Genomic DNA, 17,918 nt, shown 5'->3' on the forward strand with positions numbered 1-17,918 from the left:
TCCTTTAGGATGGACTGGTTGGATCTCCTTGCAGTCCAAGGGAATCTCAAGAGTCTTCTCCAACACCACAGTTCAAAAGCATCACTTCTTCGGTGCTCAGCCTTCTTCATAGTCCAACTCTCACATGCATACATGACCACAGGAAAAACCATAGCCTTGACTAGATGGACCTTAGTCGGCAAAGTAATATCTCTGCTTTTGAATATGCTATCTACGTTGGTCATAACTTTTCTTCCAAGGAGTAAGTATCTTTTAATTTCATGGCTGCAGTCACCATCTGCAGTGATTTTGGAGCCCAGAAAAATAAAGTCACCCACTGTTTCCACATCTATTTGCCATGAAGAAAAATGTCTATTTCTGCTTTATTGACTATGCCAAAGCCTTTGACTGTGTGGATCACAGTCAACTGTGGAAAATTCTGAAAGAGATGGGAATACCAGACCACCTGACCTACCTCTTGAGAAACCTATATGCAGGTCAGGAAGCGACAGTTAGAATTGGACATGGAACAACAGACTGGTTCCAAATAGGACATGGAGAACATCAAGGCTGTATACTGTCGCCCTGATTATTTTACTTTCATGCAGAGTACACCATGAGAAACGCTGGGCTGGAAGAAGCACAAACTGGAATCAAGATTGCTGGGAGAAATATCAATCACCTCAGATATGCAGATGACACCACCACCCTTATGGCCGAAACTGAAGAGGAACTAAAAAGCCTCTTGATGAAAGTGAAAGAGGAGAGTGAAAAAGTTGGCTTAAAGCTCAACATTCAGAAAACGAAAATCATGGCATCCGGTCCCATTCAGTTCAGTTGCTCAGTCGTGTCCGACTCTTTGCGACCACATGAATCGCAGCACACCAGGCCTCCCTGTCCATCACCAACTCCCGGAGTTCACTCAGACTCACGTCCATTGAGTCGGTGATGCCATCCAGCCATCTCATCCTAAGTTGTCCCCTTCTCCTCCTGCCCCCAATCCCTCCCAGCATCAGTCTTTTCCAATGACTCAACTCTTTGCATGAGGTAGCCAAAGTACTGGAGTTTCAGCTTCAGCATCAGTCCCTCCAAAGAAATCCCAGGGTTGATCTCCTTTAGGATGGACTGGTTAGATCTCCTTGCAGTCCAAGGGACTTTCAAGAGTCTTCTCCAACACCACAGTTCAAAAGCATCAATTCTTCGGTGCTCAGCTTTCTTCACAGTCCAACTCTCACATCCATACATGACCACTGGGAAAACCATAGCCTTGACTAGACGGACCTTTGTTGGCAAAGGAATGTCTCTGCTTTTGAATATGCGATCTAGGTTGGTCATAACTTTCCTTCCAAGGAGTAAGCATCTTTTAATATCATGGCTGCAATCACCATCTGCAGTGATTTTGGAGCCCAAAAAAATAAAGTCTGACACCATTTCCACTGTTTCCCCATCTATTACCCATGAAGTGATGGGACCAGATGCCATGATTTTCGTTTTCTGAATGTTGAGCTTTAAGTCATCTTTCCTCTTTCACTTTCATCAAGAGGCTTTTTAGTTCCTCTTCACTTTCTGCCATAAGGGTGGTGTCATCTGCATATCTGAGGTTATTGATATTTCTCCTGGCAATCTTGATTCCAGCTTGTGCTTCTTCCAGCCCAGCGTTTCTCATGATGTACTCTGCATAGAAGTTAAATAAGCAGGGTGACAATATTAAGCAGAGTGACAATATACAGCCTCGACGTTCTCCTTCTCCTAATTGGAACCAGTCTGTTGTTCCATGTCCAGTTACGGATGGAATACATTTTTGCTATCATGTGCTGGATATTTTTAAACTTCTAATTTAATGTCAACATTTTTCATACTGTAATTAGGCCGTAATTTATAGATACTGATACAAAAACAAGAACAGAAAAGAAATATCAAGGGCAGGTTGGAAGATTTACTTAGTAGGAAGTATTTTCAATAGACACATCTTTAAGCTGGAGATAAGAGCTTTCAAATAGGGAACAGGCTTATTTTTTGTTTTAAAAATGGTGAATTTCTCTCATCTAGGATAACAGCTTTAATAACATAGATGTGTTAAAGTACTACCATGTTTTAACTTAATTTACACCTTCAAGACCCAATTCTCGGATTAAGAAAATGTATCCTACACCCTAGCCTCATATTGTTATTAAACAATATATTTAGATGCTCTTTTGAGACGGAAAGAAATACCAAGAAATCATATTCTGATACGAAATGTTGCTAGTTTTTTTTGCCAATACACAAATCTATTGCACAGTATCCAAAGGAATAAACAGAGAGGTTTTCACAGATGTTTCTCAAGTTTTTCACAAAATGTGTGATTATCTTTTAAAAATAGATCACATTTCCACTGTAAGCAATTTGCATGTACACGCAAAGTTTTCCTAATCTGTGAAAGATTATATTGTTGGGGAACACTAACAATAACCTAATGTTTTTTCCTATTCAAATGAGTAAACTTATCACATCTAGTTTTCCATAAGAAAAGGCAAACAAAATACTCAAAAATCACATCATACTTTGCATTCTTGCTGTAGAGAAATCGAGAAACTATACTAAGGTTCTGCTATAGAACATATTAAAAACTAAATTAAGTAAAGTAATAATCCTTAAGAGCTACCAAATAAAATCCTCTTATAATAACCTGATCGTATCTTCAAATGTTTAAAAAAAACAACAAAATTTCGATAAATTTTTAACTAAAACAGTTTTTCATATTTTCTTCAGAGACAAAGCTTCAATTAACTTTATTTTAGTTAAAGAGAAAAGAAACGAACCTAAAATTCTCAGATAAATAAAAGCCAAAAACTATTATGCAACTTTAAACCCATCCTATAAAATAGTTTACAGCCAGCCTCAACTTAATCAGACTGCGGAAAAATGATGACCAGATTTTTGAAAGCATAAAGATATTGGCTTAAAAAAAAAAAAAAAGCAAACAACAAAAAACTATTAACTAATCTTCTGATTAAAATAAAGCAAAACAATGACAGTTAGCCTTATATTTTTAGATTCATAAGAAAAACTACCATTTCCTAGCTGAAAGAATTTGACAGTATAAATGTCATAGAAAATCTCCAAGTTTGTTAAAGAATCAGGTTTTGACAAACTATGTATTGTCCAAATTTTCAAGACAAAACAAGTACCCTGAGTCTGTTCCTTTTTCACTGGGAAACATGATATCTTACACAGTTCACTGCAAGGTTTAGTGTTTCATTTTTCCTATTAATCTAAGGCAGAACATTTTTGTACAGAATAATTTAGAGTCATTTAAGGAATTCAGAAGTGGTGACTAAGTCATACTACTTTGTTGCAGTTGTCTATTTCCTATAGCAAACAAGTATAGCATTCAATCTGTAGACCTTTAGTTTACAAATCTACATACAGAACTGGATATTTAACACAGAAAACCTAAGAATTTATTTCAATTTAAACCATTCACAACTTTCTGATTTGCATAAAATCTGCATGTCTGGCAACCAAGGCAAATTCAATTTTAAAACACAGTCTTAAAAATTTATATCATGGGGTTTTGTACCTTAAAACATCCACACTATAAAATACAAGCTCTGTGGAAATGTGACTAATGATCCAGTTCTTTAACCAAATATAACAGGACTACTGAGAAGCTTTACCATTCTTTGTAGAACAGCTTTCTTCTCACTTAAATTCACGTAATTGACTCAGTATTACTCTGCAATACAGCTTATTCATAAGAAAAGGTTTTTTTAAAAAAACCATCAATTGTACAATATTTTAATTTTTAAAAGTTTTATTTCTACCAAAGGATCTTCGAATTCTGCAAGCACCATTTTTACCTTTATACTTTTCTCTTATTCTTTAATGAAAATATATCCTTCATATTATGAAATCAGTGGACATTTCTCCAGCAACTAAAACTTCAAGGGTCATCATATAGGAAAGACAATTACTACAACTGCTCCATCCTCATTATAAGGCTTTCTTTACCCTTTATCTTCTACATAACATAAACTTGGCATAAATGGAAGTAGAACATACAGCCTTGGATAAATTGTGGTTAGAATTACAAACTGGCAAGAGTGTAGAGCTGAGGATTAATATGGGCTTTGGAGGAAGACTGGAGGTAGGTGTGATAGCTTAGATGCGTGTACGTCTCAGTTGAAGAAGAAAGCAGAGCTGACAAGAGATGAACCAGTTTTAAGTTCCAGGGCTCAAGATTTGAGTGTCACATATTTTTAAAAAATCATTCTTTTGTTTTTCAAAACTTTCAAGATTCTGTAAATATTATAATTGTTGTCCAACACAAGAATGTCAAATAGAAACTGATAAGAAGGAAAATAAGCACAAAAGTTAAGACAGTTTTCTTCCTCACTTTGAAGTGAACCAATTATTTAAGTTATATGGGTCTAATTTGCAGACCATTTTAACAAAGGCTATTTCATCAGTAACAACTGCAGAGAATTTCTGAATCGACTGATGTATGTGTGACTCTGGAATTAAGTGGAGCCATTGTCCTATGTAATCAATGGAGACATGTGTTTGACTAATAAGTAGGCACATACAATAAGAAAATAAAGAGAAGCCAGACAGAGGTCACTGCAGTTAGACTGTTCATAGGGTGTGAAAGGCATACCAGATATGTTATAACTAAGATAAAAGGCTATTAACAGACTCTTCTTTGGAGTTAATCTGGATATCAGGCATTTAATTCTGGTTTCCTGCATGCCACTGAAGGTAGCAGGTCATTTTCTCACATGCTACACATTCGAAAGAAAATCATGTACCCAAGCATATATACAATTCTACTTTCCTTCTTCTTCCCTACCCGCTTTGAGGAGGGTCAAAGTTGGCAGAAAATAGCTTGGATTATAAAGCCCTTCACCACTTTCTGTCCTCCCTAGGATGGAGAGACAGCCAGCGACCAGATCCCTGCAGGGATGCTATTGTCTGGAGCCTTCCGCAAGTGCACTACTTCAAACTGAGGAGAGCCAGTTCAGTGCTGAAGACTGCTTAGGACCTTTGCTCTCACATTATGGGGCATTACTGAGTGAAATGAAAGGTAAAAAATTTATTCACATAAACAATACTTTGAATAGCTATTAAGAAGTACATTTTTCTAATTTCTCTGGTAAGTAGACATTAAAGGCTGTATCACATTAAATAAAACTGGGTATCAAGATATGTATTTTAACATAAATTTGTCATAGCAACAAAAGAGAATGAAACAAAATCAAGAATATATCATAATAAACAATATTTCAGAGAATATAAAAACTCACAGTATGAAAAAAGTAATGACATATTCAGCTAGTGCTAATTATCATAATATTTTTAGTATGTTTAATATGACAATGTCTAAGGATGCTGTTCATTCTGACTAAATGATTTTTCACTTATTTAATACTACAGAGCTAAATAGTAATATTGTAAACCCTTGAACTTAACCTGCTCTTCAGTAAGTATACCACTGAATATCTGGGGGTCTTATTCAACTAACACACATGATCAGTATTTATACTCAGTACAATATAAATCTTGTGAAGATGTCAACTCTTGAGGCTTTGTTCTGGCTATTCTACTCTAAATTATACCTAAATCAATCCAAAAGAGTCAACAGAAGGATAGCACAGTGGTACTGAATATCAAATGGCATCATGTATTTTAAATGGTATCCCCTGACAAGTTTAAAAGACAGTTCAGTGGTCACTGGATTAAATAAAAAATGGAAAACATCTATTAATTCTCTTACTCCCCAACTCTGACTAAATAAACCACACAAGGAAGAAAGCAGAACTCCCCAAAACAAAGACTAGGAAAAGAAATGACAGTAGAAAAAAATCACAACAAATTTTGGAAGACATTAAGTAAATGGACAAGTAGTAACTAATTTAGGCTTCAATTTTCTCTACTATGTGAGATCTACAAGGCAAGGAACCCAGTGAGAAGAAAGCCAATTCATTCATAAACCATGGTACAAAAGTCAGGAACTAGAGACAGCAGGGACCTCTAAAGGTAAAGCTGCAAAACGTAGGAAAACAAGATGGTTGGTTGAATGAACAGTCATTATTAGTAATAACAACAGTCTGTATTAGTATAATCAGACTTTCCAGATCTTCTGTTTTGTCGACTTACAGAGATTAAGGTGATGGCTCTCCCCCAGTTCTGGCAGAACCCAGAAGAATTAAATTTTAAAGATATTAAACCAGAAAAGACTGGGCTTGGGGGTATTAGGTAAAACTTCAGGTGACAATGAAGAGCTCAGAACAGGGGCAGGGGGAAGACCCAGACATGCATTTAAATCAATGCCTGCACACTGAATGTTTAGTCTCTGAGCCTTCCCCAATCAGCTCTCATAACACTAGTTGTCAGGCTTAGATCCCACATATGGGACACGGCCAGCCCTTCACTCAATTAGCCACTAAAAAGCCTACCAATCAACAAGCTCCAGCCATCTGCAAGAAACTTCCAATTTTTAACCCCTCCTTCCGAATATAAATAGATACTCAAAGACCATAAGACATTCCAGAACAATTTTGAACACGACAGTGATTAAAACAAAAAGGGAGGAAGAGCGAGACTCAGAAAATAAATAATGCAAAGTACAAATTGAAGCATAAAAGCTATTAATGTTCTTAAAAAGATATTACACAACCATGACACATGACTGCTATGAAAATGGAGCTTTCAAAGAAGTCTTAATTTTTTTTAAGTTGATATAAAAATTTAACAAAAGGGTTAAAAGAGAAAAGTAAGAGAAAAATCAAGAAAACTGGATAAAATAAATGGAAAGGGAGAGATAAAAGTTAAAGAATCATTCAGAGAAATCCAACATCTCACTAAGTAGAGTTTCTTTTTACACTGTAGGGAGTCCTGGTCAGGGAACTAAGGCCCTGCATGCCATGTGGCATGGCCAAAAAAAAAAACAAAAAAAAAAACACCCGACAGAAAACAAACTAGTGGTTATGAAAGGGGAGAAGCGAGGGAGAGAAAATTAGAGGTATGGGGTTAAGAGATACAAGCAAACTACTATGAATAAAATAGATATGCAACAAGGATATACCTGTTAACCAGACGTGGTTCAAGCCCACTCAGGGATGCGTTTCACCCTTCAGGTTTCTTTGGTGGCTCAGACAGTAAAGAATCTACCTGCAATGCAGGAGACCTGAGTTCAATCCCTGGGTTGGGAAGATCCACTGGAGAGGGGAATGGCCATCCACTCCAGTATTCTTGCCTGGAGAATTCCATCATCAGAGGAGCCTCATGGGCTACAGTCCATGGAGTCACAAACGGTCGGACACGACTGAGTGACTAACACTAATCTAACTAACCTAAGGATATATCACAAGGCACAGGGAATCATAGCCATTACCTTATAACAACTTCATACCGAATCACTATGCTATAAATATGAAACTAATATTGCAGATCAGCTAAAAAAAAAAGAAGAGATGTATCTGAACTACTAAGGTTTAGAATTCTATAGAGAGTTTAGCTTCTATACAATAAGAATAGAAAATTGTTTGAGGAGGGTAACAAGATACTACAATGCTTAACTATAAATAATATTTTCATCAGTGTAACTGAAAGCAACTACTGATTTGAGTAAAAAGTTGTCTCCTAGGGTGGGACGAGTTGACAGGGTAGCACAGAAGCACACACAGTATCACATGTAAAAGACAGCTAATGGGAAGCTGCTGAATAACACAGGGAGCTCAACCTAGTACTCTGATAATCTAGAGGGGTGGGATGGGATGGGGAGTGGATATGTGTATGCCTATGGCTGATTCATGTTCCTATATGGCAAAAAGCCAACACAACACTGTAAAGCAATTATGCCCTAATTAAAAAAAAAAATAGAAAAACGTATTATGTTAACTTTGATGCATATCTTCGTCTGAGAGGAGTCTAATACGACCAAGAAACCAAGCTACGTGACACTATCAATCTGCCCAACTTCTTATTCTTAGAACATCTGTTAGGAATCTGAATATGGCAAAGTCCTCAGTGTTATTAGTAAACCTAGAGGTTTTATTGGAAAGTAAAAAATTCATTAAAAGTTTCTAGGAGGTCCAATAATGCCAAATATTCTTAGACACTAACTTCAACAATTCCAGAGTCAAGAAATGACCATATTTTTCCTCTATTTTGTTCATTTGATGTCCTAATTTCTTCTTCTATATGAACCTCCCAAGCACAAGCAACAAATTTCCCAAGCACCACTATCAGAATAACTTCTCTGTTTATGTGTGTGTGTGTGTGTGTGTGTGTGTGTGCGGGTGAGTGTGCACACAGGTTCCTGCATTTAAAATAACTATTGGGCAAAATTTTTAAGTCCACATAGAGTATATTTTATGATTTCTCAAAAAAAAAAAAAAATCTCCGTATTTAGAAAGAAAAGAAGGAAAGGGAAGGAGGATAAAGGTGCAATAATATCTAAAATTTAAAAAACACCATTATCATGCATTATATAAACATGAGTAAGGAAAGCTGCAAAGAACTAACTAAAAGAGGTAAAAGGGGCTCCCTCTGTGACATGAGTCAGACAGAAAAGGAAGGGGAGGGAACTGCTTTCTTTCCTTGTATTTCACTTTTATCTACCTCCATTAAAAAAACTTTTTTCCAAGTATATAAAGAGGATTTCAACAAACATTCTCTAATGATCTAAAACCCTTTCTAAATCAGAGATGAGATCTAATAGTGTTAGCTGTAAAAGGAAAACAAATTCATAATTTAATATTAATGATGTTTTGAAGGATACATTGCAAAAGACAAAACAAGCAGGCACCAGACTAAGCTGATATTCATTTCTTGTGTGGGCTTCATAAAACTGTAGTAGACTTCAGTTACTAGATAGACAACTGTAGCAGCCACTGTGAAATCCACCAGCCACTGGTATTCTGGAAAGTAATGCAATGCTGAAAAATAAAGGTTTAAGAAAGAAAGTTTTACTTAAACTGAAAAACAACTTTAGGAAGATTTATCTATAATTAACTTCAAATGTGAGATTTTATTGTTTGATGATTTGCCATATAAGGTGTGCAAATATGAGAATCCAAAAATGTGAGAAATAGATTGAGAATATTGGCATCCAAAACTAAACTTTAATACACTGTAAATTAAATAATAAAACTGAAATGATTACCAAAAATTATTTAAATGGCTGTTAAAAATATGGTTGCAAAATGAGTTGGTATTTTTTTAAATGATTAGCTTTCACAGAAATTATAAATCATTACTTTAAAAAAAAAGAATCTGAGCAATAATATTTTAGCTTTAGAATATAACTTGATAGAGTACTATACAGATTTACTTATATTCATTTCTATGAAACAAGAGAGTTGGGCTTCATGTCACATATTACTAACCTTACTAATGGAGGATTAGTAATTTTGTGAGTTACTGCAGGCTAAAATAATAAATTAAGTAAATATACTTTTTATTCTCTAGAAGAAAAGTTCAAGAAATGCCTGTCAATTCTCCATAAAACCATACTCCTTCAACAAACTATTCCATCCTTAAGGGTTGACATTAAAATTGACATTGTCTCAAAGTATAATTCCATTCCCTTTTCTTGGATATTCTGGTTTATTTCTGCCAGAGAACAGTCTCAAAGATCAATATCATTTTGCAAAAGACCTTCTAGAAATGTGGAAGTATATCATGCACCAGAACACCATTTCCCATGTTCTCACTGGCACATAATAAAATGATCTACATTACTCTGGGAAATTTTTAGTTGTAAAATGTAACACCTGAGGATATTTTAAAATCAGAATTTACAAAGAAAAAAAGGCTTTTAAAAATAAAATACCACTCAAAATAAGTTATTTAAAATATGAAAATAAACCAAATTTACATCTTCATGAGGTGACAGCAAAACTTCCACTTCCTTTCATAATTAGGTATATTCTTTAGTCATGTCAGTTTAACACACTTTGCCTTCAAGCTATTTTAACTGCTTTAGGTTTTTTGTTGTAATAGACCTAATAACTTCTGAACATCAGTGTGAAAGATTTACCCTTAAGTAGTTGAAGAAATCCTACTCTGTAGAACCCTCTCCTCCCCTGTAGTCATTCAGTTGAACTTTTTAAATAACCTTCTGGAAGGACGGCAGAGAAAATGGATGGAACAGATAGACAAATATCTGTTTATCTACAGATAAAGTTATTTCAGTTTTCACTAACAAAAGTTAAAGTAAATGTTCTAATTCTCCATGCCTGCCCACATTCACAAAGGCTTCCCCCAGGGAACTCATTCACAGCAAACAGATAGAGGTGATGTTCAAATGTTCTTATGTCCTTTAAGAGATTTGTCTAACAGATAGCTAACACAAACTGAAAGACTTTTAAGATAGTTATTAGGCTATCAATAATACATACATTCAATAAAAGAACAAATTATATATATTCTTGGTTATATATATAACTCAAGTATTACATTCTTCTTTCTGTATTCAATAATGTAATTATATACATGCCTCTCAATAGAATACTGCACTAAAAACTGACGATTCATCAATTCCAGTGATTTGTATTAGCCTCCTGAGAGCACCTAAAGGGCAGGTAGAAAACCCTCTACTTTTACCTAAACAGAGAAACAGAGCATGCATTCACAAATGATTACATAAATATAAACATAAATAACATCTCTCTCTCTCTTACTCTGATTAACTAGAATAATCTTGATGTTACACGATCAGTTATTTAACAAGTACGATTTGCAATTTATTGCTCAAAATTGTAAAACAAAATACTGAATAAGTATTTTGAATACTGAAGCCACATTACCCCTAACTTCAATTTTTTTAAGTTCATTAAGTAGCCTTATTCTCGCTAAATGTCTCTATCACATTCAGAGTTATTTAACTCCTTTATCTAAAAAGTTGGAGGAAAAAAAGTCAGTAATAGTTACATACCTCATAGAACTGTGAGGGCAACATAATACAAATAAAGCACATATAACAATGTCTGATAAGTAGTCAATTTAAACTATTATTAAGGTTGATTAGCTGATAATTATCCATTAAACATCAGTTATTAGTAAGAGCAGCAAAATTCTGTTTTAGAAATCAGGAAATGTGTGTAAGTATTCTTGTACAAGTACCCACACCTATCAGATTAACAAAACAAATGGGATAACTAATCAAAAAGTTCAAGTGCTTTTACATGTTTTAAATTCTGCATGAAAAATAGTTAAAAAGAAAAAAAAAGGGGATGAGGTAACCAGTCTCAATAGTCTGAATAACATTAGACAACGAATGTATATTGTTCATCACTGACACTTTGTAGGATACCCTTTCCATATATATATACACACATACATACAATCTTGTAAATGTAGCATCAACTTTCAAATGTATTGAAGCCACCTTGTTTCACGAAGTAATTCTTTATGAGGTGTGAAGTGAATCTATATATTAAGATTTTTCTGTGGTGGTGTGATTTAATCCAAGGACCAAATTACATAATGTTACATTATACAGCATTACCAAAATTACTTTTTAAATGTCATTTTAATTTCTTATCATGTAAAACTGTAATTCTTAAACCTAGTCAAAAAATCAGAACCATGTGGAACATTTTAAAAAATACAAATTCCCAGAAACCACTCTAGATTTACTGAATCATCAAGTGTAGGTATAAGAGAATCTTTATCTTTAAAGAGCTGCTTAAGTGGTTCTGATATACAGCCAAGTCTGAAAACTAGTGTTTTAAACAATATCACATTAGATGCTTTTCACTTCTAGGATTTGAATAATTTCATATAAATTTCACTTTAAATTTAAAATCATTATAGTTATATAATTTTAAACACTAATATACAGGGGGAAAATTGATTGACTTATTCAGAGATATCCAATAAAATCTTGAATAAGTAAAGTTTCCTATTTCTAATCCAATTCATCATTCTAAAACCATTTTCCTTTCTACTAAATATAACATAAAGTTGAATTGCTTTAAATATAGGTAGCTTAATACAAACATACAGATGCATTTCTACAAGCAACATTATAAAACATGTAAACTGATACAGATGGCAACTTAGAATTTGAGATAGTAAAAACTGTAACCTCAGCATATACAAAAACTGTGTAACAAACTTGCATAAGACAGCCTCTTCTGAAAAATGGGGAAAAATAAGGCTTACTATAAGTTAGGTGGATAGAAAAACAAATTCAATTCAGATGAAGTCATTTTGAGCTTCTTAGCTCTGAGAAAGATTTCAGAGTCTATATTTGGACTTAATGATTAGGAAAACAAAAGAATCTAACAACAAAAGATAAATTCAAGTACTTTCACTAGCATAATATAAAGCTGAGATTTACAGAACACTTTACCCAGATTTCCCTTACCTAAAGTATCCACTTCTGTAACTGACTTTGTTTCTAGATGGAGATCAATATCCTTTGGAATGGTTAGTGGCTTACTTTCAATGTGACCATTATATTTCCTATAAAAATCAGACAAGTGACACAAAAAACAAGTTACCCTCACTGTTATTCAAGTGTTTATATCAAACTAACTACAAATGAGGTTATATATTTCACAGCGAAAAAGAGGTAGAAGTTCTAATATTTTATCAAAAAGGAGGTAAGGCACTAAAAAGTAGTTTTCAAAAGGGGAACTACAAAATACAGATGTAAATTATTAAGATAACATACAGATTACCAGAAAAAGAGTTACCTATACTAGTGACAGAAACAAAACCTTGACTGCTAGCTTACCATTTCACCCCATTTTTCCTGCTCTCTTCTGGAGATTTAAAGATAGCCCTAACATCTCTTTCCTGAGGCACACAAGTAAAAGGAAATGAAGACAAAATGCATTTCACTTTGAAATTATACACGTACACACATACATACATATAAACAGACCTGTAGCTATAAACAAATCAGAACTGAAAATATATATGAAGATTTATGTGCATGAGAAATTCAGAAATGTGCAAGGCCAGTTCAGAGCTGCTTTTACAAAGAATCATGGGTGGAGGAAAACAACAGAATTCTTCAGGTCATGTGTATTATTTCCAAATTTAATTTTAAACACAATCAAACATAAATCAAAAGCAATAAACTAAGTTTCAGTAACAATAATTATAACACCAAGAAATGACTTTGTATTTATCCTTTAATAAGTATAAACTGGGAAAACCTCAATAAAAATTTTAATTCATGTCAATAAATCAAATAATAATTACTGCTACTAAAACAGGACAGTGTTGTTAATGTAACTTTTTGTAAATGTAAAGCATTTTCAACATATAAATGTTATAAAAATAACAAAATTATTGGATACAAGGCATATAAGAAAAATTCAAATGTTTATAAAATAAATACTATACTACCTAAGCTCACAAATGTTGACCATGGTAGCTGTGAGAGGCAAATGCAGAGCAGTTAAAAAGAAATGCAGAAACTAAAAATTGACCTGGATTAAAATGTGAACTTGAGCAATTCATTTAACACCTCTAAGCAACACCTTCCTTACTAGCAAAACATAAATTAAATTAATAATGAATATTTAGGGTTATTGCACGGATTAAATAAGACTGTATAAAAGTGCTCTGAAAATTTTAACATTTGACAGAAACATTTTATTAAAGAATATAACCAGTGGAATTCAAAGGAGGAGGATTTACACTTAATATTCCAATGACCTTCATGGTGTATTTGTAATGATAAGTGAAAAAGAAAATGGTGGCCAAATCAGAAAAGAGACTTTCCAAACTTCCAATTTCATTTCAAATAATCATTAATGTTCAAAAAAACTTTTCAGTACCTATAAATCCATTCACCAACATTAATATACTTTTTATGATATACATGAGGAATTGGAGATAATAGGTTGTCACTGACATTTTACAATATATTAGAATCACAGATTCAGATCCTAAGACGTTCTCCCCAGTTAAGGAAACTAAGGCCCGTTTAGAGAGGCTAACTGACATGTACTTTCTATTTAGATTCAATATAAATAAGGACATAAAATTTTAAAGCTGGAAGAATCTTTCGAAATTACTATGTTTGGTCCTTCCCCTTCATAGATGAGGCTGCTGGAGTCTATTCAGTGAGGTTTATTGACAGGCAATTGTCTTTATAAACGTGGAATATTTAAGAACCTGTAAGGATCTAAGAAGTTACACTGTTCACCCTTTTTATTAGGAAAAAAAAATGAGAAAAGAGGTAAAAAGCAAATGAATTTGCCCAATTTCTGGGTGGTAGCAAAATCTGGAAAAGAACCCAAACCAAATGGTATCTTTAAATGAGTTGCAAAAACATGGGTTATGGGTCTCTCAACCCCCCATTAACAATTTCAAGTAAAATTATCATTTTTGTGCTTATATATTAGATTACTACATATTGGATGCTCAATACTCAATATATTGGGCAATTCAATATTATTTTAGATCATGGATTTTGATTTCAGATTTTCCAATTGTTTATAGCATAATCAGTATATGTTACTTTAACCAAAGTACCAAAATATATTTCCATAAATTCTGTAAAATATTTAATACTTTACAAACTGAACAATGTAACTTACCTGTCTTTTCTGCTTTTCCCTTTTTGCTGCTTTCCTGCAAGAATTCTTAATTCTTCTTCTGTAGGATGTTGATACCATCTCAAACTAAGAAAAAAATTTATTCTTTTTAAATAAAGAATTAAGACCACCAGAATTATTCACTTACTCTACAAACATTTATTAGGTTCCTAAGTGGGAAGACACTGCAGGGAAATATCAGGTGAAAAACTCTAACCTGAACAGATACGACTGCTTAAGCCTTAAAAGGTTTAGATTCAAATTCAGCAAACACCCACCAAGCACTTACTAGATGCCAGACTCTACAATGTTGTTTGTACGTGTTTCTCTTACAACTGACACACTATTAATATACATTAAGATCCTACTGTCTTACTTTAACAATAAATGGTGTGAACTCTGCAGGCAAGCTTGCAGGAGCACATTCAGATTCTCTACCCATCCCTCATTTACACAGAAGGAATTGTTATTTGTCTTAAAAAGAGTCCTCTGAATGCCCCCAAAACTACAAGTAGTCTTTGCTTTTCTTTCCTTCCTTAATTTAGCTGGAGAATTTTCAAACTTGATGTAAGAATTAGAGTGAATTGCTGTATTAACAAAACCCTTTACTCTTAACCATATCTAACCCTCTTTGGGTTAGAACATCTGATTGTATTTACCTCCACTACCCAGTCAAAATATCTAGACAAGTCATTTATTCCTTCCCAAGCACCCACCTGCTCATTCACAATTTCCTGTCTCACCTGAACTTCTGTCAGCCACCTAAGTTTGATATTTGGGTTTTACCTTCAACATGCCCTTTCCATATATCAGCATTAATTCTGTTCTTTACCTCATAAAAGTTCCAAACTTCCTGAAAGGACCTCAGTTCAGCAGATCTTCCTCTCTAGCTGACTATAGCAAAACTCCTCTTCTTTTCCCCTAGACTCTCTCCTAAATGCATTCTAATCCCACACTTATTTTTGTCCATAATGCAGATCCTATCAAGGCATATATGCTTGCATAAATCCTTTCCAAGACTCCTCACAGAGTAAAGAAGTGAGTAAGGAAGCTAAGCAAAGACACCAACCAATATCCTGTTGTGAAAAAGAAATAGACACTTTCATACTGAAAGATCTTCCAATTTTCCAACCACAAAAATCTAGATTTTTAAAGTGAAACACCTCAATTTTAAAAAAATGCTACTGCTGATTTTCTGTTTTAAAAATATTGCTGAACTGGCAATGTGAGTAATGAGCGAATATTTAGTGATACAAAGAAACTGTTAAAATTTTTTAGCTGTGATAATGGGATTACAGTAACTTTTTTAAAGTTCATATATTTTAGAGATATACATTGATATATCTATGAATGAAATAATATTTGCTATAAAATAATGTTGGGGGGAAGAGAGGAAGGGAGTACAGATGAAACAAACTGGCCACCAGCTATTGTAATGACTACATGGGAGCTCATTATATTTGTTATATATTCATGGTATCATTCTGTCTGTTCTTTGTATATGTTTAAACATTTGCATTAAAGCTAAAATACACATTACAATGCCAAATACAGAGTTTGTGACCTCTTATTTTAATAGCCTTTCACAATCTACTGTCTACTTCATCAGATTCAAGAATTCCCTTTTTGGGGGTAGGAGGTTCCAGAGGGAGGGGACATAGTACACTTATGGCTGATTAATGTTGATGTAGGCAGAAACTAACATGATATTGTAGAGCAATTATCCTCCAATTAAAAAAAGAATCACCCTTTTGAACATGACCTTCTACCTAGACTAAGTGACATTTATTCCACAAATTCTTTCATCCCTTGGCATTTTTGCATATATCCTTTTGATGCTTTATAAGGCAGTCTCTCTGTGGTATAATAAAGAATACATCTGGTTACTGCCCCACTTATAGCTTCAGGATGGAGGCGGGTCACCAGAAATACCACCCAATTAGAACTGGAACTTTCGGCCAGCTGACCTCCAGGAATGGGAAGGGTGTTGAAGATTAAGTTTCAATCATGGGGCCAACAATTAAAATCATGCCTATGTAATGAAACTCCATAAAATCTCTAGACACCGAAGCTCCGAGGAGCTTCCTAGCTGTTAAACATACTGAAGTACCTGGAGGGGGACATGCCCAGATTCCGCAGGGAGAGGACATGGAAACGCTGTGCTCCTTCCCAAACCTCATCCAATGTGTAATCTTTATATTAATAAAACTGTGATCACTGCACTTTCTTTGGTTCTAATTGTTATACAGAATTACTGAACCTGACAGGGTCATGGAAATGCTGGTTGTCAAGAGTATGGCCCAGGGATCCCAAGAACTTGCAGCTGGCATCCAAAGCCTGTGCATTCTTATGGAGGATTTTGCCTTTAACTGATGGAATCTGAGCTAACTCCAGGTAGCTAGTGTCAAAATTGAACTGCAGTTGGTATCAGACTGATTGGGGTAAAATGGAATATTCCTCTAGCTGACAGATCTTTGGAGTAAAGATTCTGTGACTTACTTGTTCCTGTACACTTCAAAACTAGTACAGTTACTGGCATATAGTAAGTGCTCAAAAAGGATCAATGAATGAATGCAGTTCTCCTCTTAAGGGTTTTAAAATAAAATACAATCCCAACCCAAAATGCCCTAAACTATACTTAACATGGATAAGGAGGCACTTCCTGAAATTTCAGTCAAAGTCCAGAATTTTAACTTACAGTCGATTCTCGTTATTCGCGGTACTTATGCTCTATAAAGTCGCCGCGAACACTGAACCATTGCTCCTAGGGGAAATACACAGTTAGGTTCCCACGAGCCTCCAGTCACAACATCTTCAATCAATCAGTACAGACCCTTGTTTTATGTGTGTTTCTGTTTAAAGATACCTTAATATATACTGTTGATTCATTAATATTAAATTCACGGTCACCAGTAATAAAACTCGGGTGTGAACGAAACTTATCTAATGACTGTAATCTTAAGTATAGTATTTTCCTGGGATCTGGGAATATTTCTAGTGAATTGTCTCCATAGGGCACATCATAACCTTCTCGAGCTTAGGAACACTAGATATCAAGCACCGCAGCACTATACTTGGGGGCCATTTTGAATAGCAAAGTCACCAAAAAAAAAAATGTGAAAAGGTGGACTAGTTAGACCACAAAAAGGACACCTGATTACAATATGAGACGTACAACAAGAGGCTTCAGCTGGGAACCTAGGCCTCAACTGGGAACCTAGACCTCAGCTGAGAACAGCCACTCAAATTTTTTACCACTCTACATGTATTTCTATAAATGACTTCAAAAGCACCACAAGTATGACTTTGGGGATTACAAATAAATTTGCAATTAGGCAAATCACAAGTACAAAATCCACAAATAATGAGGACTGAGTATGTAACATTTAGGAG

At 34.4% G+C, this 17,918-nt stretch overlaps 1 protein-coding gene across 3 annotated transcripts in view; it reads right to left on the reverse strand.

The window, feature by feature from the left end:
- TMEM161B (transmembrane protein 161B) overlaps positions 1–17,918 on the reverse strand; it is a 72,153-nt gene that overhangs the window by 20,677 nt on the left and 33,558 nt on the right. For 2 of the 3 annotated variants that reach the window (XM_069590060.1, XM_069590061.1), the window contains exons 3-5: positions 14,529–14,612; positions 12,338–12,435; positions 8,744–8,900 (exon numbers count right to left, since the gene is read on the reverse strand). In XM_069590060.1, coding sequence (XP_069446161.1) covers positions 8,744–8,900; positions 12,338–12,435; positions 14,529–14,612 — 339 coding nt within the window. The remainder of the gene's footprint in view (positions 1–8,743; positions 8,901–12,337; positions 12,436–14,528; positions 14,613–17,918) is intronic. The other variant, XM_069590062.1, reaches the window with a different exon arrangement.

Source organism: Ovis canadensis, chromosome 5 (assembly GCF_042477335.2).
Source record: "Ovis canadensis isolate MfBH-ARS-UI-01 breed Bighorn chromosome 5, ARS-UI_OviCan_v2, whole genome shotgun sequence".
NCBI lineage: Eukaryota > Metazoa > Chordata > Mammalia > Artiodactyla > Bovidae > Ovis > Ovis canadensis.